A 27,438-nucleotide genomic window follows, 5' to 3' on the forward strand; every position below is an offset into this window, starting at 1 on the left:
ACCCAGTGACTGTAGCAAACGTTGCTCATCTATCCGTCACACGTCTACGTGGCCACGCCCACTTGTGATGTCAGAAGAGGCCGATATTCAAAACGGCTTGTTACAGCTAATCACACTCACACCTGGTGGTATAATATGACACCTTTAAAGACAAGAAATCTGGACAGATATGTCCAGGTTTACCATAAACACTGTCTCTGTGTAGGCACTGTGCAAACACTGTGTACATGGCTGGGAATCAGGAACGCCTGTGCCTCATCTGAAATAATGTGGATAATGTGGCTATGAAGGACGGCACCGGAGTAGCTCCCCAGGACCACTGACCAGGTCACCAGCCGGGCGGACGGGTCTCTGCCGGGTCTTGGTGATGGCTGGGAGGACGACCTTCTTCTCCTGAACAGGAGGCTTGTTCAGGGGCGCGCACTGGGGGGTCAGCCGGGTGGGCCGGGGGGCGTCCACGCTGATGGGCTCCTAGACATACAATCGAAGGAGTGGAAAGCGGTGTTTGATAACCTGTTGTGTGGTGTTCAGATTCACAGCGTTTTATTAATCATTACAATGATGCCTGGCTGATTCAGTGTCTTCTCATTGCACTGTAATATATAGGCTATTAACATTTTGACTTACGACGCAAATCTAAAGTGCAATTATATGTCGCAGAAATAGCCAGTCTGTCAGCCCTCATGAATCGAGGGCATCTTCAGCCCTCCAGGCTTCACAGGCCCTTTCTGGTCGTATTCATCTATGTAGCTCCGTACCAGAGCGCTGTCTTTCTCAACTCCACTAGTTCCCCAGGACCACTGACCAGGTCACCAGCTCGGTGGGGGGGTCCCTCCCGGGTCTGGGCGACGGCTGGGAGGACGGCCTTCTTCTTCTGGACCGGGGGCTTGTTCAGCACACACTTTGAGATTACCAGGGCGTGCCGGAGGGCTTCCATGCTGACAGGCTCCTGTTACCTGAAGGAGTGGATGGGTGCTTTGATATTGTGCCTTTATAATATTGATTCTTATTTTCAAGAATGTTACTAAGTTCATTAATATTATTATTACATTATAAGGAAATATGAAGATGTGCGAGTTGACTTGAGAGATGGCAACAATATGCGCATTAACCTTGTTTTCCATCTTCTATAGAAGTGGTTGGATTTATAGTCTTGTATTAATAATATACAATAATGAATAGCCAATTCTAAATTTACCGAGTCGGTCACAAATCATAAATAGCTAACCTTTTCATCCAGAGAAAACATATTAACAGTCAGACATGATCTGGTCACGTTCACATATGTAGCCTAAAGTCTTCTCTTTCTGATTTTTTTTTTGGTTTGCCCATCTCTTGACTCTAACCATTTGGTGGCGTTGTTCACTTAATGTTTTGTTAATGTTTGATCAATAGATGGCAGAGTGGGATGTAGCCTAATCGTTCCGCTGTCACGTCCCCTTAACCAAAGAAAATAAAATACAATTATGGATTTGATATTTCGTATAATATGAATCGGTACAGTGCACTCGCTGTGTAGGCCTAGTAGCCCAGACATCTCCTAAAATTTGACTTTTTTGATTTCACCGACAGAAGTATTCCAAACTCCTAACTCTTACCTTTTCGTGGAGTTCACGATTTTCTGGCGAGTTGTTACAGTCGTATCGAGTTGATTTTAATTGAAAGTATGTGTAACATGCAATAAAGCCCTCTTCGTCTCCACAAATAGCATCTAACTACCTTGTAAGTCAAAAATGCAATGCAGTAGGCCTACCAAGTCCCAAAACAAACCGTTGTTAACGTTGAGATGATTATGACATTAGCCCTATGATGTCATAATGGTATAGGCTGTCAATCAACCGCCGGCGGCAATAGTGAACCGTCAAGCGCTTAATTTCCAGTTGGAAGGTCATTTAAAATAAATGGTACAAATGGTAACATAGGAGAAATCATAAAAAGCATGACTTCCTCCAATGTTTTAATGCATAATAAAACAAAAATATTTTTAGATGAATAAAAATGGGATCTATGCATAAACGCATGTTTTTCGGATTCATGAAGAAAATTTTATTTAGGCCTACTCAATAATTTACATTAAGTAATATTAAGTCAGCTGTAACCAAGACCACAATCAATTATAGAATAAAGTGTATACTGTGTTGGTTAAATCATGGATTAATGTCAAAATAGCTAGATGGATATATTTGATCCAACTGAAATACTACCACTAAGCGTTCAGGTGATATATTTTTAATCCAGGCCTATAACAAATGGCTGATTAATGGTCACGGTTCGCTATTAAGTGCGGCTCGCAGGTGTCTTCCACCGAAGCCATGAGGACAACTTCTTTATTGATCAAATGATAAGATACATATGAAGAAAAAAAACAACGTTTTGAAACATGATTTATTTGACAAAGTATTGAATATCCCATTTATTAACACAGCATACTTCTTAACATCCAGCCCTTTATTATACACTTTAAGTCACACCTTTATTGGCAAGAAGCAATGTCAACAATCTTTCAAACGAGAGAGAATAAAGGTGACAGAAGCCGGCCTGATGTATATTCAGGAGTTGTGATTTTATTTAAAGGAACCAAGACTGCAAACAAAGTGGTGTTCAAGCAGTGGTTATTTGTGGATATAATAACCCATCCTCCAAATAATTTAATGGTTCCGGTTAACTTGGAGCTGATATTTATATTACAGAGCCGTGGTCTTTAGGGTTAAAAAGAGGCTCTGCTCATCATTGAGCTGATATCTACAGAGCAGAGCTGTGGTGGTGTACACTGCTGGGGCTGGAGGGAACATGGAGGTTCTGGAGGGTGAAGACCACCTTCCCCTCGTACGGGTCGTGAATGTTCTCGTAGGTGATCTTATCTGCGACCACGCGGCACTGGAACTTGGCCGAGCGTTTCCCCGTCAGGCTGATTCTCACGGCCACCAGGGGGTTCAGGTAGTTGGGCTGCAAAACCGACCACACACTGGTTATTGTCTGGCTATAGGGTCGGTCGGTTTTTAGTTGGATAGTTGTGATTTTGGTTGTTTAGTCCCTTGGTTAGTTAGTTGACTCACCTGGGCCAGTTTACCATAGTAGGGGAAGTAAGATCTATCCATGAGAGCATTTTCTGGAAAGTACTCTATCTTCTTCACGTTCTCCTTTCCTTCCTACACGCACACACGGGCACACACACATATATACACACATCAAATGGCTTGTCTTGTGAACACACTACAATGGTGTTAGTGAGTGTGTGTGTGTGTGTGTGTGTGTGTGTGTGTGTGTGTGTGTGTGTGTGTGTGTGTGTGTGTGTGTGTGTGTGTGTGTGTGTGTGTGTGTGTGTGTGTGTGTGTGTGTGTGTGTGTGTGTGTGTGTGTTCCCTCTCACCAGAACTGTACAGTTCACTTGTATGTCTTGGGTGTTGTTTTGGGATGGGAGGTAGTTGATAATCTGAAAAACAAAAACAGATAATCAGGGAGGGGGTAGCTATATCTTCCATGCTCACTAGCCTAGGCACCCTGCGATGACGCAGGATGTGCTAACTATTCTAGCGTTGAGACCTACCCTGTTTATCCTAATGATGACATAGGGTATGCTAACTGAACTAACTAGTGCTGGGACCTACCCTATTCATCTTAATGATGACACAGGGTGTGCTAACTAACTAGTGCTGGGACCTACCCTATTCATCTTAACTAACTAGTGCTGGGACCTACCCTATTCATCTTAACTAACTAGTGCTGGGACCTACCCTATTCATCTTAACTAACTAGTGCTGGGACCTACCCTATTCATCTTAATGATGACACAGGGTGTGCTAACTAACTAGTGCTGGGACCTACCCTATTCCTCTTAACTAACTAGTGCTGGGACCTACCTTATTCATCTTAATGATGACACAGGGTGTGCTAACTAACTAGTGCTGGGACCTACCCTATTCCTCTTAACTAACTAGTGCTGGGACCTACCCTATTCATCTTAACTAGCTAGTGCTGGGACCTACCCTATTCATCTTAATGATGACACAGGGTGTGCTATCTAACTAGTGCTGGGACCTACCCTATTCATCTTAACTAACTAGTGCTGGGACCTACCCTATTCATCTTAACCAACTAGTGCTGGGACCTACCCTATTCATCTTAACTAACTAGTGCTGGGACCTACCCTATTCATCTTAATGATGACACAGGGTGTGCTATCTAACTAGTGCTGGGACCTACCCTATTCATCTTAATGATGACACAGGGCATATCACAGTTGTAGCCGAAGGTGGGGTCGTGCAGTCCGGAGCAGTTGCCAAGCTGGCTGACGGAGAAGGAGCAGGACTCCTTGGTGTGAGTACCAGGTAGAAATTTGTCCTGCATAAAGTACTTTCCCTTGGTGCAGTTGTGGTCACAGTCCTTCTGTAGAGTGTCGTTGTACTCTAAGAGAGAGGGACAGTCAGAGAGAGACAAGAGAAAGCTGGTTAGTGGGGAAAGTATAGGGATAAGGGTTAATGGTCAGGGATAAGGGGTGTGTTTACTGACGTGATGGTGGTACTAACATTGTTAGTGGTGAGGTGATTGTTATTTATTGTTTATGTTTTATATGGACAACGTGCAATTCAAAGTAATTGTAACACATTTGTTTGCTAGCAGCTAATTTACATCTGCTGGCAGGTAGGAGGATTTGAGCGAACACAAATCAATTGTTCGAGAGAACCCTAAAGAGTAGTGATAGCCAAAGAGGTTGGGCAGGGAGGGGGATTAATGACAGGATAAGGGGGAAACATAGATAACTGTTTAGCAATTAATACATTACTCAACCCTTGTATGGAATTAAGATGTACTTCTAGACGTTTAAAATGATCTTGAACATACTAGAGAGTTCCTTCTCCTAATTTTCTATCTTACAAAAAAATGTAATACCCAGCTATAACAAAATCACAATTCTATTTTAACCGCTGTGAACCGCTTGAACCGTTCTTTGTATTTATTAGGAGTATGTTGAGAAATGTGATGATGGTACTAGCGTAGTTAGCGGTTACTAATGAGTCACGTGGGGTGATCGGGGTACTTACGCCCCAGGAAGTTGTGAAGGCAGGAGGACATCTTGCTCACGCTCACTTTGTCTGAGGAGTTGTAAGTGATCACTATATGCTCCTCATCATATTTATCTGGCCACACCATCACACCTGAGAGAGAGAGAGAGAGAGAGAGAGAGAGAGAGAGAGAGAGAGAGAGAGAGAGAGAGAGAGAGAGAGAGAGAGAGAGAGAGAGAGAGAGAGAGAGAGAGAGAGAGAGAGAGAGAGAGAGAGAGAGAGAGAGAGAGAGAGAGAGAGAGAGAGAGGGAGGGAAGAGAGGGAGGGGGGAGAGAGTTAGTATCTATAATATATACAACATAAATAACATACATAGTTAGTATACCGTATATATAATGTATGCTTTATGATATACACCATGTACTGTATACTGTATACCTGGCGAGGGCAGTCGGTCCTGGTAGTCCGGAGTGTACGGGTCCAGGGTGTACATCAGCGTCCAGATGGCCAGGCAGAAGAGCCCCGTCATCACCACGTAGAACGCCACGTAGTACAGGCTGATGTACACTACGGTATCCATAGCAACAAACCAGTCAGGGACCACATTAAGGCAACCGTGACGACACATTGGTGAGAGCCTGAGCTACGGTAACCATAGCAGTCTGCTAAATGTGTAGCTGTAGACCTCAACGGTCAGAGGCTAGTGGAAGCTGGTGTGTGAGGATGTCTTCATCATAAGGCTGTGTGTTCTCTACGGCAGGTCAAGGTGTCCTCTGTGGAGGCCAAGCTTATTCCTTATCGCACACCTTAGTTTATCTTCACCTCGTGAACACTGAATACACACACTCGAACACACACACTGACCTCCACAAGGGCGTCTGTGTGTGTGTGTTTGTATCTGTGCGTGTGTGTGCGAGAAGCAATGGATTGTACTCTGTGATCCATCTATTAACCGCTGAGTTAGTGGACTACTTAAAGGTGCCATATTATACCACCAGGTGTGAGTGTGATTAGCCACTTCTAGCAGTTTTGAAAAACTGCCTCTTCTGACATCACACCTGGTGGTATAATATGTCATCTTCAACACTTCTGTAAAATAACCATAAAAAATAATAATACAATAATAAATAAATACAATAATGATATCATGATATCTATAGAGAGAATCTATCTATCTAGCATTTCTTAAGCTATGCATCGGGGCTCAAATTGGCTTGTGGTCCAGATGTATACGGTTCCGGAAACCCACAGAACACTCTTAAAGAAAACTGTTAAAGATCACTCATCCCAGTGTGCTCAGAGTGTGCTGAGGGCGTGGTTGGGTCCTGAGGGGAAGAGGTCTACACACCCCTGATCAATATAATATCAAGTCTGGTTCCGCTCCTACCCCATTTCTCGGGAGTTCTGCCAAACAAGGTCCCATTGTCTGAGTTCCAGACAAAACGTCCAAAGTCTTCACAGCGCTGGCCACACGTTCTCTTCTCCTTCAAGGCGGCCATGTCTCGCTCTGCACAGAACCGGCCTCAACACAAAATCCTTCTTAAACTCTTTCTTTCCTTTCTTCTGCTGGGCTCTGGAGTCTGACGTTCCCACTTTGCCAACTAACTTTTACTGCATCTCCTTCTCCTCTCCTCCTTGGTTCTTCTCAGGGGGGTTTGGTGTTGGGCATGCTGTATTTATACGATAAGGACCACTCTCTCTCAAGCCGGAAGTCCTCAGAGAAACAATGTCCTTCAGCCCTCACCTTGAGATGAAGGTTTTCTATGAATGTTGAAACGGTTTATGTTCTCCACCCATTGATATTAATTTGGCAACTACAACTACCCATTGTTTTGTGACCTACAAACATGGATATCTATCAATGTATATGTACAGTACATGTCTGGTTGTCATGTAGACAGAAGAAGAGAAAAGTGCGTCTCTTATTATCGCTACTATGACATATGGTCTACTTGGCCCTTTCAGTGATTCCCCTTTTTCACAGCAGAGCTCTAGTTACCTCACGACAAGGCTGGTTACATATATATATTAATCCATAATGGGTTATAGTAGCCAAAGTGATGGCCATTTATCATTTACTGATCTCATCTGCTGATAGTTAGCAAGCAGACTCCAGTTAAGAATAGATCTCCTTTCATCAAGCAGAAAAACCCTGATACGTTCTACCCAAACAGCTGCTCTCTGATGCGGGCATTACAGTCGCCGTGGTGCGCTGTCATTCATTAGCATAAACGCCATAGGTTTGACTCCCCAACACACCGTCGCCCTCGCATGGGGAGCCGAACGCCAATGACAGAGCCCACCACCATAGAGGATAACACTCCCAAACCTGTTGGCCATTTTCCCTCAAGAGAAAAACAGAGCATTCTCTCCAGTCCTGGGGCCTCATCTCCTCCCCTCGAGTTCCACTCCTCCCCTGAATCTACTCTCTCCTCCCCTGAACCTCCTCTCCTCCCCTGAACCTCCTCTCTCTGCTCCAGGACCTCCTCTCCTCTCCTGGACCTCCTCCCCCACCCCTAGACCCCCTCTCCTATCCTAGACCTCCTCTCCTTGATCTCCTCTCTCCTCTCCTAGACCTCCTCTCCTTGATCTCCTCTCTCCTATCCTAGACCTCCTCTCCTTGATCTCCTCTCTCCTATCCTAGACCCCTCTCCTAAGCCCCCTCTCCTCTCTCGAGCTCCACTGCGTCTTTCAGGCGTGTTTCTGGTGAGTTTGTGGTGTGTTTCTGGTGTGTTTGAGGCCTGAAAGGGCTGTTTCAGCGTGTTACAGGTGTGTTTCAGGCCTTGTTTTTTGGCGTGTTTCAGGTGTGTTTTAGGTTTGCTTAAGCGTTCTGCAGGTTTTAAGTGTTTAGGTCTGTTTTTAGCATGTCTCAGGTGTGTTTCAGGTGCATGTCTCAGACACATTTGAACATACACTCACCAACGCTGCCCAAAGTAGACCTGAAGAGTTGACGTCTGTGGTTTATCGCGGGCCGCTAATGACGGTGTTTGGTGATATGTTATGTGACGTGGGCTGATAGGCTTTGCAGGTACCCTGTCTCTGACCTTGGCCTGGGGCTGGAGCTGGCACACGGCCAGAGATAAACAAAGGACACCCACCACCTTCTACATGTTCTTCTACCCGTTCTAAGAGAACTTCACAGTGGTTTTTTTAGCGTTCTTTTAAATAGCGTTCTAAGTGTTTTTCCTAAATGTTCCTCTCCCTGTTCTTCCATCTGTTCTAAGGGTTTTCATACCTGTCTTCAAACTATTCTTCTGACTCAGTACATTATTGTAATGTTGGGTTGCTCTGTCCTCTGTCTTCTGTCTGGTCGCAGGATGAAGTTGTCATAAATAAACAAACTAACCCTTCATACCTCATATCCTGTTTCTACAGATCTTATTATAGATCTTTCCACCTCACAAAAGCTACTGACCCAGGCCAACGTACATAAAAGTATAGCTTTCCCATACCTTAAATGTGTGTAAAACTAGTAGCATCGAGTAGTGAGGTTGCAAATTGAATCCAACCGATTACCCCGTCCCATTTCCAACGACCACGGTGGCCTGTAATGCGGCTGGGAGGCTTGTCTACTTTCTCCCCCGGTATTTAATTATCAACACCTGTTGGGTTGTGGCTGACACCAGGACGATGCACCTTTCTGACCGTAAGGTGGCAGTAAACACTCACAGGTAGGACGTAAGGGACGGTCAATGGATAATAAGGAATCAAACGAATACACTGCATCTCGAGTGAAATACATTTTTGAGAAAGAGAAAGAAATGAGATTAATGAACGGCATTCCGCCAACTGGATTGAGGTGTGTGTGTGTGTGTGTGTGTGTGTGTGTGTGTGTGTGTGTGTGTGTGTGTGTGTGTGTGTGTGTGTGTGTGTGTGTGTGTGTGTGTGTGTGTGTGTGTTATATCTCCCAATTCTATATTCAGTGAAGCCTCAAAAACCACTGATTACTTTGTACACTTACATGTAATATTCTGTTTATTAAAATAATAGTTAAATTATAACAAAGTCCGTACCTTTCTGTCTGTGGTTAGGTCAGTTGAATGATTTTTCGTAGTTAGGGTTTAGAGATTTAAAGATCCCATGCCATTCTATTTTATGATGCTTTAATATAGGTATTAGTGGGCCACAAACACAGTATTCAAAGACGTCCCCGAAATTCAGCTGTGGTGCAGAGTTACAGTCACTCCGAAACAGTCGCACATTGAGCTTCCCCCAAACGCGCTGTTTCGGTGGGCGTGTCAAGGCAGGTCAAGGAGGGGGGTGGGGGTGTGGCCCTGAGCAGCTTGTAGCCACTACCATGCGCTCTGTATACGGTGGGCGTGTCAAGGCAGGTCAAGGAGGGGGGTGGGGGTGTGGCCCTGAGCAGCTTGTAGCCACTGACAGTACCATGCGCTCTGTTTACGGTGGATGTATCGCAATGGCTCGTAGAAACCCATATTATACATAGATATCTATATCATATAATATATAATATTATCACCTGGCCCTGAGCAGCTTGTAGCCACGGTACCATGCGCTCTGTTTACGGTGGATGTATCGCAATGGCTCTTAGAAACCCATATTATACATAGATATCTATATCATAGAATATATAATATATATTATCACGGCCAAAAGCTGTGTGAGCCTCCAGACGATAGGTTATTATGAATCTCCAACGACCGCGTCTACTTCAGATTGATGTGGAAGTGGAAGAACCAGAGACGTCGGAGAACCCGACGAAGTCCTTTGTGATTCATTATATCGTCTGGACGCGCACACAGCTTTTGGCCGTGATGTATTATTTGACATAGATATCTATGTATTATATGATATTATTTAGATATAGAGCAGAGCTCCAGGTCTGTAACGCAAGTGATGTACACTTCCTTGTTATTTGGATAACCGTTCTGCTGTTGGTGTTATGGCATAACACGTCGGACTCTCGTCTCTGGTATTTCTACAACGAGACTCGTAGTGGGGGTTATCTCAGCCATGGTTGAGAATGAATTGGGGGAAAGGAACTTTGGCTTTGACTCCCTGAAGTAGGCTACATGAACCACGACATGGAGGAGAAAGGGATTGTTGGCCGCGAATGTATCCCGCTTGAGCCCTGCCTCCCGCCGCCTCGGCAGCGGTCAGCGCTAATCACTGCATCCTGAAGCCGAGGCGGTGGTCCATAGGCTCCGGCGGGAGACGACCGCGGTCAACAATCCCTTTCTCCTCCATGTCGTGGTTCATGACTTCAGGGAGTCAAAGCCAAAGTTCCTTTCCCCCAATTCATTCTCAACCATGGCTGAGATAACCCCCACTACGGGTCTAGTTGTAGAAATACCATAGACGAGAGTCCGACGTGTTATGCCATCACACCAACAGCAGAACGGTTATCCAAATAACAAGGAAGTGTACAACACTTGCGTTACAGTCCTGGAGCTCTATATCTAAATAATATCATATAATACATAGATATCTATATCAAATAATACATATTATCACGGCCAAAAGCTGTGTGCACGTCCAGACGATATAATAAATCACAAAGGACTTCGTCAGGTTCTCCGACGTCTCTGGTTCTTCCACTTCCACATCAATCTGTAGTAGACAGAACCGCGCGCTGCCTGCTGCCGGCGCAAGGCACCACCGCCCGGCTGCCCGCTGCCGGGCGGTGGTGCTTCACGGCGGTGGTGCCTCGCGCCGCGGCAACCGGCGGCAGGCAGCATGTCGCAGTTCATGTACTTCGATGTCGTTCTGCCATTGCATTCAAAATTCTGTAACTAGCCTGTTACTACGAACTAAGCAACTACCATACACGTATTAGCATTTAGCACTAGCTCAATCACGACTCCTTCAGAATTCTTGTGGGTGGTTACGAACCAACCAAGTGGGCAGGGCCATGAATAATAGTTTGACAACGCTACGTCACAGTGTCACCTTATCCAGATCGGCTCATTTCTTCTGCCTTTTTCCTTTCATTGCCTATTGCATTCAGCAGACAAACTGCATAGATTTCAAACTTACCACAGCTCACAAACTTATTCAGACCTATGTTATTTAACAAACAACAGGAAAAATGTGATTTTAATGGCATGGGCTCTTTAAGGGAAGTTTCATAGCAAGTTGTTTTAGTCGCAAGCTAGTATTAATTAGGCTGGAGAGCCAATAAACTTATGCCGATGCTGTTAGTGTGCGTTCACACCAAAAGCTGTAAAGTCTCATGTTATTTCCATGCAAACCCATCAAAGTCATGTGTAAAGTATGTTTTAAAGTACAACGTCTTAAGAGTTCGTAGGCCTATCATATTCACTTTTTTATTGTAATTTCTGTGATAATTTTTCTGACAGAATTTGAACTTACAATGGCCGTAAAATTAAAAAAAATCGTACTTTAGGCCCGAAACAGATTTTTTTTTTGCTGAAATTAGAAAAGCATGTAGATGTAAAATTGTGATTCCAAGGTAACGAGAACACAATGAGTCATATGACCATGGGACTTTTCCCTTATTAAAACATATTGAAGAATATTATATTCTATTTCTTCCAAGTCTGTTCCACTAGTTGCCACTTAATTCTCCACACTACACCTGTAATGATGCCAATCATTTAAGAGCTTTAATGTGAATGTTATTTAACACACACACACACACACACACACACACACACACACACACACACACACACACACACACACACACACACACACACACACACACACACACACACACACACTAACCCTGCAGGTACACACCAATTTACTTATTAGTATTCATTGTTTTACTAGCCTCTCTCTCTCTCTCTCTCACTCTCTCACTCTCTCTCTCTTCTCTCTCTCTCTCATACTCTCTACGTCCGTCTACTTGGAAGAGCAATTCAAGGAATACGTCCAGATATGTGAGCGTCCCGGTTTAGCGTCGGCTGGCTGAAGACAGATTGAGGAAGTGGACCGGTGCGGAGGTATCGGTGTGGACGTATCGATATCGGGAGCAGATCTGAGGTAACTTCGTAGGCTACCCGTTGCATCGCGACGTGACCACGGGGGATGCATTGAGTCGTCAAAGGCACCGAAGGTCTCGACTAAAACACCGTGGACTACTTTATTGTTACTTTGGATTTGTTATTTACTTCCCTAATCGGGAAATCATCGGTGCAGTGAGAATGCAGCCGCCGGCGACCCTGCAGATCCCCCTGCAGACCCCCCTGCAGACCACGCAGCAGACCACCCAGCAGACCCTCCAGCAGACCCTCCAGACGACCCCCCAGCAGCCGAACAGCGACGACCAGGACCCGGCAGGTGTCTTTAGTCCCACCGCTGCTTTTGCTACGTTTCTCAGGAAATCTGTGTGTGATAGATAGAAGTGTGTGCGCGTGCCTGTGTGTATGTGTGTGCGAGCGCACGCGGAAGAGAGATGTCCAATTGTTTAATTATCTTTTTAGCGTAAACATACCCATGTTCTTGCAATTAATAATAAAAATACATTCTGACCAAACATTTGATGTCCTTGACATCCAGACTTTTCTAGCTAATATGCCTCCTCTGTCTGTCTGTCTGTCTGTCTGTCTGTCTGTCTGTCTGTCTGTCTGTCTGTCTCTCTGTCTCTCCCCTCTCTCCCTCTCCCCCTCTCTCCCTCTCTCTCTCTCTCTCTCTCTCTCTCTCTCTCTCTCTCTCTCTCTCTCTCTCTCTCTCTCTCTCTCTCTCTCTCTCTCTCTCTCTCTCTCTCTCTCTCTCTCTCTCTCTCTCTCTCTCTTAGAATGCTTTAACAAGCGGAGGCTGAGGGTTCACCAACTCACCGGCGTCCTGTTCGCCCTCTCCCTGGTGGTGTTGGTGGTAGGTCTGGTCTGCGCCACACTCACCGACAACGTAGCGGTATCCGGCTACTACTCCGGAGTCATAGTGAGTAAGGCCTTCCTCAGCCAACCCCAACATCACAGTCCTTTATTGGGCAGACAGAAAAGGATTTATTGACATGAATGCAAACATCTGTAGAGCTGTTGGTCAGTATGACAGTTAGTTGCAAGATTTCAACTCCACTCGTATAGCAATAAAATATGAGAATGAATCTACTAGTGGTTATTTTGCTGCCATGTAGTCGTCATAAAGTAGTTAATCTACATCCACGGTCATAACAACATCCACTAGTTAAAGTAGTTATTCTACATGTACGATCATAACAACGTCCACTAGTCAAAGCCCCCTTTTAACCTTTCCCAATTACCTTTCTGAGAGTCCACCAAGTTCAGCGATGTTAACTGTACGACTTGACAAAATAAAGGATGGCTGCGCCCATAATGAGATGTATTTTCTTTGTATTTGTGCCACGTTGGTCATTTTAATGTTGATTTCAAATGCTCTTGCACACTTGGTTACATTGCTGCTTTAATCCGTTCACCAATTTATCCATTGCACAGTCTTGCTGTTTGTGCAATACAATATAAAGTGTTGTTGTTTGTTTGATAAAAAGGCTAATGTAGCTAACAATAACAATGACTAGCCAATGACTGTCTTTCCCTGACTCTTGTAGAGATGCCCGCAAACTCAAACAGGAACGCTATAAGTGCTACAAGCCTGGAAATTAGGTCAACTCGTGCCAATCATTTGGTTGGTGTACGAGGCATTTCGAAAACACCATTAGGGTACGGAACAATGTGTAAAGCTGCCTTCTCCTGTTCTTCCAGTTGACTTTTGGAGCGTTCCTAGGCCTCGTTGGGATGCACCTCCAGGAGAACAGACGGCACATGGTGAGTCCTACCTGGTCCAGGTTCCTACAGGTCTTTCTGAACCTACCAGAAACACGTACCAGTAATAGTACCTACCTGGTCCAGGTACCAACAGGTGTAACAGAACCTACCAGATACAGGTACCAGTAATATTACCTACCAGATACAGGGGCCAACATGTGTAAGAGAAACTAGCCAACCTACATGGTGCTGACATACATGGAGCTACTGATCTTACATGGAGGAACTGACTTAAGTGGTACTGATCCTACATGGAGTAACTGACTTAAGTGGTACTGATCCTACATGGAGGTACTGACCTACATGGTGCTGAACTACATAATGGTACGGACCCTACCTAGAGGTTATGACCTACATGGAGGTATTGACCCTACATGTAATGAACTACATGGTGGTACTGACTTAAGTGGTACTGAACCTACATTTGGGTACCGACTCACATGGAGGTTCTGACCTCCATGGAGGTTCTGACCTCCTTTGAGGTACTGACTGACATGGAGGTACTGACTGACATGGAGGTACTGACTCACATTGAGGTTCTGACTCACATTGAGGTTCTGACCTACAAGGGGGTACTGGAGAATCGGGTTACAGCTGGAACCGAATAGATGCCTGATGACATCATCCTTCAGGAATAAGCAGCCAATCAGATTATCTGGCCCTGGATTGGTTCTGGCATGGTCACTTGACCGACCATGTGAAGGTAGATTATATTAGGATCGGTCTGATCATTTTGCTTCTCCTGGAGCCACCTATGCAAAGGACATACCTGTAACTCATATCAAAATACCTGGAGCAGAGATACCTGGAGCAGAGCTCCCTGGAATAAGAGTACCAGGAGCAGGCTCAGGTGATCCCAGCTGAAATGTTGCTAAACATGCTACCGGACCAATACCTGACCCCTGACCGACCTGCTCCTTTACACTTGAAGGTGAGGGTCCACCAATACCTGTAGTGTCTGCTGGTGTCTTCTAGAAGAAGGAAATGTTTTCTTAAAGACTGGTGTCTTCTAGAAGAAGGAACTGTTTCGTTAAGACTGGTGTCTTCTAGAAGAAGGAACTGTCTTCTTAAAGACTGGTGTCTTCTAGAAGAAGGAACTGTTTTCTTAAAGACTGGTGTCTTCTAGAAGATGGAACTGTCTTCTTAAAGACTGGTCTCTTCTAGAAGATGGAACTGTTTTCTTAAAGACTGGTGTCTTCTAGAAGATGGAACTGTTTTCTTAAAGACTGGTGTCTTCTAGAAGAAGGAAATGTTTTCTTAAAGACTGCTGTCTTCTAGAAGAAGGAACTGTTTTCTTAAAGACTGGTGTCTTCTAGAAGAAGGAACTGTCTTCTTAAAGACTGGGGTCTTTTAGAAGGAGGAAGTGTCCTCTTTAAGGCTGGTGTCTTCTAGAAGGATGAACTATCTTCTTAAAGGTTAGTCTCTTCTAGAAGAAGGAACTGTCTTCTTGAAGAATGCTGTCTTCTAGAAGGAGGAACTGTCTCCCTAAAGAATGGTGTCTTCTAGAAGGAGGAACTGTCTCCCTAAAGAATGGTGTCTTCTAGAAGGAGGAACTGTCTTCTTAAAGACTGGTGTCTTCTTGCATGGTAACGAAACAAATCTGTTAGCTCTTGATTTATTTTCTGTGACATATGCATCTGGCCCTCCTCCTGTCAGACAGATTTCCAGCAGACCTGGCCCAGGGCGGGCAAATCACAACTATTTATCTAATATGGGGCATGTTTGATATGATTACTATACAAGATCTATACTATTGCGTAATACAATTAGAATTGCGGGGGTTGATATTAGCCGGTGAGTTGGTGAACCCTCAGCCCTCGTTGATAATGCCCCTTGGAAATGAAAACTTAACTGAGAGGTGCCAGACAAATATGTATTTGCGAATGGGTCTGGCAATGTGAGGCAAAGACCCTTAAGGCCTGCTTCATTCATGATTTTCTCAAATGGTTTACATTGACATTTGGGATGCCAATGCAAGATGCTCTGTAAGAATGCTACCATGTAGCATCTCCCATGTAACTATAACAGTCCTTTGAGCTCCGTGGGTAGAACCCCACCCATGTGTAAAAAAACCCTAATGTATTCTCAGCCCAGGTGACCCAGTGATCAGGTGATCAGGTGATCAGGTGATCAGGTGACCTGCACATCTCCAGTATCATCCTGATACCGGACTCCTGGAGCAATTCTAACCCTAACTGTGGTCCTTGTCAGGGATAAATTATCTATTCTTTAATAAATATATAATTATATGTGATATTATATATATCGTATAATTATATATATATTTTTATATACTATGTAAACCATTTATTATAATAAGTATGATATAATAAATCAACATATTATATATACTAAATATATTATAGATATTATATAATTATATATATATTTTATTGTGAGATATATATATATATAATATATTTACATATAAATTATATATAAAGCAAATATTGCAAGATTATATATGATATATATTTACCTAACATATAATATCCTCCCCTTTGTGTTTATAATGTTGAACACTGCTCGATTCTAGTGTTGACTTAAGTTTGTTTAACAACTTATTAGTTATTTTTAGTCGTTATACCTGTTAGCATATATCAGTTAGAGGTGAACACATATAAACTGAAGTAAACAGAGAACAAGGGGTATGTATGTGTGTGTGTGTGTGTGTGTGTGTGTGTGTGTGTGTGTGTGTGTGTGTGTGTGTGTGTGTGTGTGTGTGTGTGTGTGTGTGTGTGTGTGTGTGTGTGTGTGTGTGTGTGTGTGTGTTTGTGCGCACATGTGTGTGTTTGTGTGGTATGTAAATAATGAATGAGGTGTTGCGTGCTCATGTCCCAATCTTATGTTACGGTGCAGCCGAAATGTTAGTGCATTTACAAACATACTGATTCAGTGTGAGAGGGTATGGCATTTATTTTACAATACTATACTGTAGAGAGAAGGAGAAAGAAGAGAGGAGAAAGAGATAAAGAGACACTGATGAGACACTGATGAGAAAGAGTGATTGAGAGATAGAGAGCAACAGAGAGAGTGATTAAGCGATAGAGAGATAGAGTGATAGTTAGAGAGAGTGAGAACGAGAGAGCGATAGACAGGGATAGAGAGATTTTCAGTCCATGGCATCTGTGCGTCTTGTCAGCTTCTTTGCTTGTTACATTTTAATGACCGTAGCAACGCTGGTGTATGTTACACCGCCCTTATCTACAGTGGCACACTCACATGCAGACTCAAGCAAGGCATCTCACTGCTGCTCCAAGCCTATCTACACTGGACACTGGATTGATGTCAACACTAGTAATCAGAGTTGTGAACAGGTTTGGCCCCACACATACGCAGCTAAGCACCTGCTTAGGGTCCACATAGCCACCAGAGGGCCCCCAAGAGCACTGGAAAATAACTCCCACAAAAGAGCTGATCATTATATAATGTTGAGCTCCAAAGGATCCAGGGATGGGCCACGGACTGGTTGTACATACTTCAAACTAAATCTAAACCAAGGAGGGAACAATGTAGTCTGAGCTGAGACCAATCATTCACGTGGAATCGATGACAAATGGAAGGACGCTGTGTATTGGACTAGTTGGTCAGAGCTCCCTGCTGTGTCCGAAGACCAAATTGGCGCTATGATTTGGTCACAAATCTGCCAATTTGTCTGTACGAACAACGGACAATTAATTTCTCGTTGGAAGTGTTCCGGGGCCTGTGCCCGGCTCCACTGACCCGGGCTGCGGTGCTAGACGGCTGGGTCAATCACCTCCCTCCCTGGTCTGATAGCTTCTGGATGTATTTCAGACGCTCCTCTGGGTCACCTTGTAGCACTACAGCAGAACACTTTATTACCCAGCAGGCCATGGGGATACAGCAGAACATTAACCCAGCAGCACTTTAACCCTTTACCCTGAACCAAAACTCTAGCTCCTGTATTATAATATATTAAATACAAATAAAAGAAATACATTTACATTTTATTATTTTTATGTATAAATATATAAAGATTATATAATGATGTTTATTATTACTGTTTTTATATTATATTAAATCAATATATAATATATTATTATCTTTGACCTATGACAGTCATGCAGGTAGCAGCGTCACAGGTGTTATGTTATATAACATATGACGTATGATATTATGTTGACTAGTATGTCTTGTCTCTCTTTCCCTATCCTCTCCACCTCTCCTCCTCCTCTCCTCTCCCCCTCCCCTCTCTCCTCTCCACTTCTTCCCCACCTCTTCCTACTCTTCTCCCCCTCTCCTCTCTCCAACCCCTCCTCTCTCCTCTCCCCATCCCCTCTCCACCTCCAGTTGATAGCCGCTATAATCTTCATCAGTCTCGGAGTCATTGCTGCCTTCTTCTGTGCCATTTTCGACGGGGTGATCGCTGGCGAGTGGATAGTATGTATCACACGTTAACAACCCCACCTTCACAACCACACCTTCACAACCACACCTTCACCGTCACACCAATCCTATCACTCGATCACAGACACACCTTCAATATCACACAATCACAAACACATCTCCACTATCACACCAAAGAACCACACCTTCACTGTCACACCTTCACAACCACACCTTCAATATCACACAATCACAACCACACCTTCACAACCACACCTTCACAAAAACACCTTCACAACCACACCTTCACAACCACACCTTCACTGGCACATCTTCACAACCACACCTTCACTGGCACACCTTCACTGTCACACCTTCACAACCACACCTTCAATATCACACAATCACAACCACACCTTCACAACCACACCTTCACAAAAACACCTTCACAACCACACCTTCACAACCACACCTTCACAGCCACACCTTCACTGTCACACCTTCACTGTCACACCTTCACTGTCACACCTTCACTGTCACACCTTCACTGTCACACCTTCACAACCACACCTTCACAACCACACCTTAATACCCCACACCTTAATAACCACACCTTCACAACCACACCTCAGAACCACACCTTAACAACCACACCTTAATAACCAGACGTTCACAACCACACGTTCACCATCACTGTCAGTAATCAAACCTCCTTATTATTCACATCACACGTCCCGTGACTTCACCATCACACGTCACATGACTTTACCATCACAAGTCACATGACTTCACCATCACACGTCACATGACTTCCCCATCACACGTCACATGACTTCACCTGAGGTGTGCTGTTGTGCAGGACATTCAGCCGCTGCTGGACGGCAGCTGTGACTTCTACCCAAGTACCCTGGGATACGGCTACGACACCTACTACACACAGGTACTAGTACTACAACACAGTACTACACACAGGTACTAGTACCACAACACAATACTACACACAGGTACTAGTACCACAACACAATTCTACACACAGGTACTAGTACCACAACACAATACTACACACAGGTACTAGTACCACAACACAATACTACACACAGGTACTAGTACTATACTAATACTACACACAGGTACTAGTACCACAACACAATACTACACACAGGTACTAGTACCACAACACAATACTACACACAGGTACTAGTACTACAACACCTACTACACACAGGTACCAGTACTACAACACACTACACACAGGTACTAGTACTATACTAATACTACACACAGGTACTAGTACTACAACACAATACTACACACAGCTACTAGTTCTATACTAATACTACACACAGGTACTAGTACTATACTAATACTACACACAGGTACTAGTACTACAACACAATACTACACACAGCTACTAGTTCTATACTAATACTACACACAGGTACTAGTACCACAACACAATACTACACACAGGTAGTAATACTACAACACAATACTTCACACAGGTAGTAGTACTACAACACAATACTTCACACAGGTACTAGTACTACGACACAATACTACACACAGGTACTAGTACTACAACACAATACTACACACAGGTAGTAGTACTACAACACAATACTTCACACAGGTACTAGTACTACAACACAGAACTACACACAGGTACTAGTACTACAACACAGTACTACACACAGGTACTAGTACTACAACACAGTACTACACACAGGTACTAGTACTACGACACCTACTACACACAGGTACTAGTACTACGACACAATACTACACACAGGTACTGGTACTACAACACAGTACTACAACACAGGTACTAGTACTACACCACAATACTACACAAAGGTACTAGTACTACGACACAATACTACACACAGGTACTAGTATTACAACACAATACTACGCACAGGTAGTAGTACTATACTAATACTACAACACAATGCTACACAGAGGTACTAGTACTGCACCACAATACTACACACAGGTAGTAATAATATGCCTTCTACTGGAAACACAGAAACCCCTGATGGGGAAATTAATGGTTGAGAGAAGAGCTCCCTCAAGTGGGGAAGGGCACGCTCTAAAGTTGCAACACTGGGCGTCTCTACAGTTGTGATCTTATGTTTCCTGGCCGTGCAGCTTCTGGTGGTCAGTAGACAGTACTGCATGCTTTGACAGTTCTTTAGATTTGATTTGAACCGATCCGATCCAACACACTCTCAAAGCATGCAGTACTGTCTAATGACCACCAGACGCTCTGGGCCCACAAAGAATGTATTTTTTTTTAGATTTGGAAATCCCATTTTTGGCTATCGAGGATCACGTAATCCGTCTCACTTTTGTGCGCATTTTCAAAGCAACATTGGATTGTATCACCTTGATCATGATAAATACTTTTAGGGTTACCAAATCCGGTTACCAGTGCTCTAAATGGAACTAGCCTACGTATCACACTACTGGCTATGTAAAGAACTACAGGACAAATATGTTGCATGATTTTTTAAGCTTGAAAGTATTATCATTTGATGAGACAGAAAACAATAAAAACAGACAGATCCTGGATAGGGTACCGTCAAGTTCAGCAAGTCATACTACTCCAACCTCTTGATCTCGATGACTTAGGCTTTAGACTTTGATTTCAACCACAAAATAATTGTAGGAACTCTTTGTCCAATCAGTTAGAGACGCCACAAGATGTGAATCACCTCCATGTCAAAATAATGTCAAAAAACCCGCGCAAGTAATAAACAATGTATCATAATCGTAGAATAGGAAATCGTACTTTATAAAAAAATATCGAAACATGAGTGAGAAAAAACAATTGCCATTTAATTAATTTGTGAACATAACTTTTCTTTTTGCCATGCAGAAAAAAATATCAATGATAGATAAGCATTGTTATTTTAAATATCAATGATTGATAAGCATTGTTATTTTCCACCCTCACCTCCCCCTCCTCAGATTCACTGTCCCTCGCAACAAGGAACAGGATGCAGGATGAAAGTCAGGCACAACAGCTGTTACTGCTGCTACAAATGTCATAGGTATTAACACACTTTATCAATGTATTACAATGTAATATAATGTATTAACATTATATTGTCTGCTCTCAGCTATTCCGCTATGCAGTACCGTATTTTCGAGGGGGTGAACAGCTGCTGGGATGTGGTCCACCTCCACCGGCTGCTCTGGACCTCTGTGTGCCTCAACATCCTTGCTGTCAGCCTGGGTATCATCACCGCCGCACTGCTTGGAGCCTACAAGGACCTGGTGAGCTGGACTACCCCATATATATATATATATATATATATATATATATATATACATTCAGTATATAATTATATAATAAAAATGGCAACTATGGCATTATTATTATCATAGCTATTTATTTACATAATTATATCGAAGAACAAATTATAACAAATCCTTTAGAATCTCAAAATTCTACAGTGTGCATATTGCGTAGACCCTGGCATTATAATTATATGAAACGAAAGAATAATAACGAATCCAGCAGTCGAGAACATATGGCGATGTGCGTCCGCAGCGCGACGCACACATATTGATTTTGTTTGATATCCTATAGTAATTTTTGATATTATAATTGGATAGATTAGTTTAAGAGACATTTAATCCAGTTTATTTATTGAATAAAGTGTAGCCCCACAGCTAGTCTGTTACCAGTGTAGCGCTACAGCTAGTCTGTTACCAGTGTAGCGCTACAGCTAGTCTGTTACTAGCTTAGCCCTCCAGCTAGTCTGTTACCAGCTTAGCCCTCCAGCTAGTCTGTGACCAGTGTAGGCCTACAGCTATTCTTCTTAGTCGGTGTACCTAAAGTTGACATTGAACACCTTTTACTTTGTGCAGGAATCATGGCACTTTTCTGGGGTAGAATATCTCTCTAACACAACAGGAAACATGAGTTACTCTGCCACTTGCATTCGTCATTTCCGGGCCAGGCTCTTTGCCATTTCAGCCCCGAGAAGTTCACACATTGTAGCTCGATCCAAGATTACGTCGATACCAACTGTGTTCTGGGATATGTCGTTTTATCTTTAGGTTACTTAATTACTGTGTATGTTACTGTGGGATGCACCCATCCTAGACGGGGTCATCGCTGCACACACCTAGGGCCCCGTCTTGCATCCGGCGCAATTTACTTTCTCACTGGCGCATGTGTCGTTGTTGCTAGTTTGTAACTGGCGCAGAGCGTTCTTTTCCCTCCTGCGCCACGCGTCGGTAAATTAGGGAATGATCTTGCACCCCAAGGGGCGGCTCGGCGAAAGGAGGAGGCGTGTTCTGGCGCAAACGTTCCCTGGTGCTATTTTGCAGTTTCAGAAATCACACCACAAACCAGGAAATACCTGGTTTAAAGTCAGTGGCGGGTTGTTCAGATGCTATTTTAAGGGCGCATGCATAATGTTGCTTGGGCACCTTGCGCACACACTTTGCTTCTCTCATCTACCTAGCCCCACATTCTTGGTAAATTATTTGGGAAAGAACAGCTGATACAGCGGTAATAAGTTGTACTTTTAAATCAATGCATCTGCAAACACCGTACAGCAAACACATATTTTCTTGACACAGACATATTGTACATGCCCATAACTTTTAGGATAGATGAGTATTTTATCGTGAGATTGTTTTACCGCGAGTGAGTGTTAAAAAGAATGAATGAATGCGGGCGTGCGTGTGTGTAGGTGTAAAATAATTAATGAATGCGCGCGCGCGTGCGTCCATCTATTTAACTACACGCAAACTAAACACGTTACACATAATACAGTCCATGGCAATGTATATTAACGGTGGGACACATGCATATTAGGAACCCAAGTCGATAACGATAATCCATACAATACTGATAAGAAACAATGTTTATAATGTATTGCATATATCATACATTTATTTGAGGACTCTGAAGTTGTGGAAGAAAACCTTATTCCATGCGTGAATTAGGCCATATTATTTGGCCAAAAACTGAGCCATTTGAAGTTTGAAATTCATGTGCATCTGTCTCATCGGAGACTGTAGACGCGCTGTCAAAATATCAACTCGTCAGATTCAAATGCGCTCATGGCTCTTAAAGGGGATGGGAGCTGGCACTAGCTAGAGTGAAGAGTCAAGAGCCATTTTTGCGCCAGCAAATAGCAAAGTCGCCATAGAACCGGCCACAAAGCTACTTGCGCTTGGCGCTTCTCACTTGCATTTCAGACCGTTAAAATAGTGCCCCTAGTCTATATTAAGGTGTATTTTGGATATTTAGTCTTTATTAACAGGGTGTTCTGATATATTTAGGCTTTATTAACTGTTTGTACTGGGATATGTTCTGCAGCCCAAGCCGTCCCTCCATGTGACTCCATCCCCGGCACCCCTCCCCCACTTCCTCTACAACCCCACCCAGCACATGATGACCTACCCGATGCAGGTACACATACATACACAAACACACATACACACACACACACACACCTAACCCAGCAGGTACACACACACAAACACCTAACCCTGACCCGAACCCACCTACCCGATGCAGGTACACACAAACACACACACACACACACACACACACACACACACACACACACACACACACACACACACACACACACACACACACACACACACACACACACACACACACACACACACACACACCTAACCCTGACTCCCCTTACCCCTCTCCCCTTTAGGTATAATACGGCCCAGGAGTTACAAGCCATTGAAAAGTCCATATTGATGTATCCATAATCCATATATCCAAGCCATAACTTAAATGAGATGCGGCAGCTTAACGACCTCATGTCATGTGATCTCCCCCAGCCCTACCTGACCCAGCCGGTGATGCACACCCCACAGTACCACCCTGAGGGGCAGCACCACGCCTCCGACCAGTCCCGGGTGCCTCACCCCCCCACCCAGCCTAACCAGGAGGAGGGGGGGCACCCTGACCTCTACACCCTCACCCCTGACGCCCCTGTGCTCTACGCCGCGGCCTACACCCCCTTCGTGAAGCCCCCGCCTTACGCCTACTAGCGACCTCCTGACGACCTACCTTCATGGCCACGCCTCCCATCCTCACAGGACGTAGCGTCCCGTCCTCCTGGACGTAGCGTCCCGTCCTCCTGGACGTAGCGTCACGTCCTCCTGGACGTAGCGTCCCGTCTTTATAGGACGTAGCGTCCTTCCTTTATAGGACGTAGCGTCCTGTCTTTATAGGACGTAGCGTCCTGTCTTTATAGGACGTAGCGTCCTGTCTTAACGGGAAGTAGCAACCTTTCTTTATGGGACGTAGCGTCCTTCCTTTATGGGACGTAGCGTCCTGTCTTTATAGGACGTAGCATCCTTCCTTTATAGGGCGTAGCGTCCTGTCTTTATGGGACGTAGCGTCCTTCCTTTATAGGACGTAGCGTCCTGTCTTTATGGGACGTAGCGTCCTGTCTTTATGGGACGTAGCGTCCTTCCTTTATAGGACGTAGCGTCCTGTCTTTATAGGACGTAGCGTCCTTCCTTTATAGGGCGTAGCGTCCTGTCTTTATGGGACGTAGCGTCCTTCCTTTATAGGACGTAGCGCCCTGTCTTTATGGGACATAGCGTCCTTCCTTTATAGGGTGTAGCGTCCTGTCTTTATGGGACGTAGCATTCTTTATTTATAGGACGTAGCGTCCTTTCTTTATGGGACGTAGCGTCTTTATGGGACGTAGCATTCTTTATTTATAGGACGTAGCGTCCTGTCTTTATAGGACGTAGCGTCCTGTCTTTATAGGACGTAGCGTCCTTCCTTTATAGGACGTAGCGTCCTGTCTTTATGGGACGTAGCCTCCTGTCTTTATGGGACGTAGCGTCTTGTCTTTATGGGACGTAGCGTCCTGTCTTTATGGGACGTCGATTCCTTCCTTTATAGGGCGTAGCGTCCCGTCCTCATTGGATGAGGCGTCTCCCTCACCATAACCTTACCCTAACCAAACCTCCGCTTATCCTAACTAACCTTAACCAAACCTACTAGTACCTTTATCTAACCATAACACCCCCCCCCCTACCATAACCTAACCATAACAAAGCCTCCCCTTACCATAAGCTTACTGTAACCGATCCCCCTGTTACCATTACCTTACCCAAACAAAACTTCCCCTTACTGTTAACTAACCTTAATCAAACCTTCCTTTACTATAACCTTACCATTACCAAACCGGCCCTTATGGTTACATAACCTTAATTAAACCATACCATAACCTTACCTTAACCACACCACCCTTTACTGCTAACTAACCATAACCAAATCCTACTTTATCATATGCTTACCCTAACCAAACCTCCTCTTAGCTTAACTTACGTTAACCAAACATACCCGACCCTTTATCTAACCTTAACCAAGCTTTGTCTTACCATAAGCTTACCTTAATCAAACCTTCTCTCACCATAACCAAACCTTCCAATACCATAACCTTACCTTAAATAATTTCCCCCTTACCATAACCTTACCCTAAACAATCGTCCCCTCACCATAACATTACCTTAACTTAACATCCTCTGACCATAACCTTACTTTCCTTGACAATAACCTTAACCGGAACCAAACCTTCTTTCAACATTGCCTAACCTTCAAAAACCTGTTACTGTTACCAAACCATAACTTCCCTTTATCATTTCCTCGCCTTCAAACCTTCCCTTATCATAAATTCACATTGATTGACTGATATTACATTTGTTATTATTTATTATTAAAGTGATGGACAATATAAATCCATGATTAAATTAAGATTATGTTATTGAGGGTGATTGTGATTAAGTGAATGCATTTAGTATCAGAAAATGATGTTCCATTAAATCCATTGCAAGGTCACATACATATGTACATTTTCCTTCTATTCCTTCAAGCTGATAATAAGGTTGTAGTCTATTTAACATCCTGGCTAATAAGAAAAGCCAGTGAAAAATTGCATGCACTCACGCTGATGTTTCAGCTGAATGAAGCTTGGTATTTTGGACTTTGAGGAAGTTCAAACTATTCACAACAGAGAAGGGGGTGGGGGGGGGGTATTAAGACACACCCTTACAATCCTGAGTCATTCGAAGAATGAGTAAATTAGTTTACGTTGAGTATCAATACACTTTTTGACATTTTCTTGACGAGGTATTTTGTAGCTGTGAAGTGGGTAAATCCCTCTGCGATATCTTATGCTATATTTATACATACATAATATAGTTACATATGCGTTTTTAGATCCTGTTGTCCTACTTTAATTTGACCTAACTCTTGATGGCTGATCTGATCTCTATCCTGAGTTGAAATAACAAGTGTTTGTTGGTGTCTGCACCCATGTTCTGTCTATTCTAATATGATTTATATACAAAGGGCTTCCTAAAAACTGTACACACTTACGTTAGCATACACGCTTAAAACAATATTAAGAAAAACGTTTGACACACAGGGCTATGATGAACGATCTAAACACAACACATACCGATATTAAAAACAGTTTTACATAGATGTGTATTTTCAACAAGATTGTCAAATGACACAGTCTCAAGTTACAAATAATAAAATAATCTGCATTGTTGACCATTGATGTTTGTGTTTGTGTTGATATATTTAGACCTTGAATAAAGGAAATGTGTATGAAGAAGAAACCGAAGAAGAAACTGGTGTCATGTCATTCACATAAAATGTATTTATATCTGCTCACATTTACTCTTCAGAGAAAATCCTCCCACCCTACACTTTAATGTCTCCCTTTCCATCTCCACCCTCCTCTCCTCCCTCTCCTCTTCTTCCTCCTCCCTCGCATCCTCCCAAATACTCCTCCTCCTCTCCGTCCCTCTCCTCCTCCTCCTCCTCACTCTCCTCAACCCTCCTCCTCCCTTCACTCTTCTTCCCACTCCTCCTCTCACCACCTCTCAGCATCCTCCTCCTCCTCCACCTCATCCTTCTACTCCTCCATCCCCCCTCTGCCTCTACGTGTGTGTGTGTGTGTGTGTGTGTGTGTGTGTGTGTGTGTGTGTGTGTGTGTGTGTGTGTGTGTGTGTGTGTGTGTGTGTGTGTGTGTGTGTGTGTGTGTGGCACGATACACACAAAAACCTGCATGTGTGGTGTACCGCAGGGCGTCTCCATCACAGTCGTCCTGCTCACTTCCTCTGATGCGCCCGCCCAAGTAAACACATGTAGAGTATAAAGATAGTTAGAATGGTGGAATGCCTAGCATATAACAATTATCACTTCCAGCAGTTTGAAATAGTTTAATTGTATTCTTTATTCTGCATCATCTTTTATCTATTATCTGTTTCTTATGCTCTGTTATTTGTTACTAGTTGAGAGTTAAGGATTTCTTGGTAACATTTATGAACCTTCCATTAATGCACCCTTTTGGTAAA

At 43.7% G+C, this 27,438-nt stretch overlaps 2 protein-coding genes across 2 annotated transcripts; one reads left to right on the forward strand and one right to left on the reverse strand.

The window, feature by feature from the left end:
- Window positions 1-2,350: 2,350 nt before the first annotated feature.
- LOC130403554 (potassium-transporting ATPase subunit beta-like) lies at window positions 2,351-6,662 on the reverse strand. The gene is made up of 7 exons (XM_056607968.1): window positions 6,390-6,662; window positions 5,441-5,569; window positions 5,042-5,155; window positions 4,203-4,405; window positions 3,370-3,432; window positions 3,057-3,149; window positions 2,351-2,946 (listed from the first exon to the last, which is right to left on the reverse strand). Exons 1-7 carry the CDS (start codon window positions 6,499-6,501, stop codon window positions 2,743-2,745), a joined length of 918 nt encoding a protein of 305 aa, XP_056463943.1. The 5' UTR covers window positions 6,502-6,662; the 3' UTR covers window positions 2,351-2,742.
- Window positions 6,663-12,132: 5,470 nt separating this feature from the next.
- LOC130403713 (transmembrane protein 255B-like) lies at window positions 12,133-24,102 on the forward strand. Its single transcript, XM_056608135.1, has 9 exons — window positions 12,133-12,268; window positions 12,726-12,868; window positions 13,651-13,713; window positions 18,025-18,114; window positions 18,920-19,000; window positions 21,031-21,113; window positions 21,183-21,339; window positions 23,402-23,494; window positions 23,890-24,102. Exons 1-9 carry the CDS (start codon window positions 12,133-12,135, stop codon window positions 24,100-24,102), a joined length of 1,059 nt encoding a protein of 352 aa, XP_056464110.1.
- Window positions 24,103-27,438: the final 3,336 nt, after the last annotated feature.

This window comes from Gadus chalcogrammus, chromosome 14 (assembly GCF_026213295.1).
Source record: "Gadus chalcogrammus isolate NIFS_2021 chromosome 14, NIFS_Gcha_1.0, whole genome shotgun sequence".
Classification (NCBI taxonomy): Eukaryota; Metazoa; Chordata; class Actinopteri; order Gadiformes; family Gadidae; genus Gadus; species Gadus chalcogrammus.

What these genes read in the sequence shown, in the direction of transcription:
- LOC130403554 (XM_056607968.1), bottom strand. Translation starts at nt 6,501, where the DNA reads ATGGCCGCCTTGAAGGAGAAGAGAACGTGTGGCCAGCGCTGTGAAGAC. An exon ending in CCTTCACAACTTCCTGGGGC is followed by an intron (nt 4,406 to 5,041) that starts GTAAGTACCCCG and finishes CCTCTCTCTTAG; the next exon opens with AGTACAACGACACTCTACAG. An exon ending in TCATCATTAAGATGAATAGG is followed by an intron (nt 3,433 to 4,202) that starts GTAGGTCCCAGC and finishes TTTGTTTTTCAG; the next exon opens with ATTATCAACTACCTCCCATC.
- LOC130403713 (XM_056608135.1), top strand. Translation starts at nt 12,133, where the DNA reads ATGCAGCCGCCGGCGACCCTGCAGATCCCCCTGCAGACCCCCCTGCAG. An exon ending in AGGAGAACAGACGGCACATG is followed by an intron (nt 13,714 to 18,024) that starts GTGAGTCCTACC and finishes CTCCACCTCCAG; the next exon opens with TTGATAGCCGCTATAATCTT. An exon ending in ACGACACCTACTACACACAG is followed by an intron (nt 19,001 to 21,030) that starts GTACTAGTACTA and finishes CCCCCTCCTCAG; the next exon opens with ATTCACTGTCCCTCGCAACA.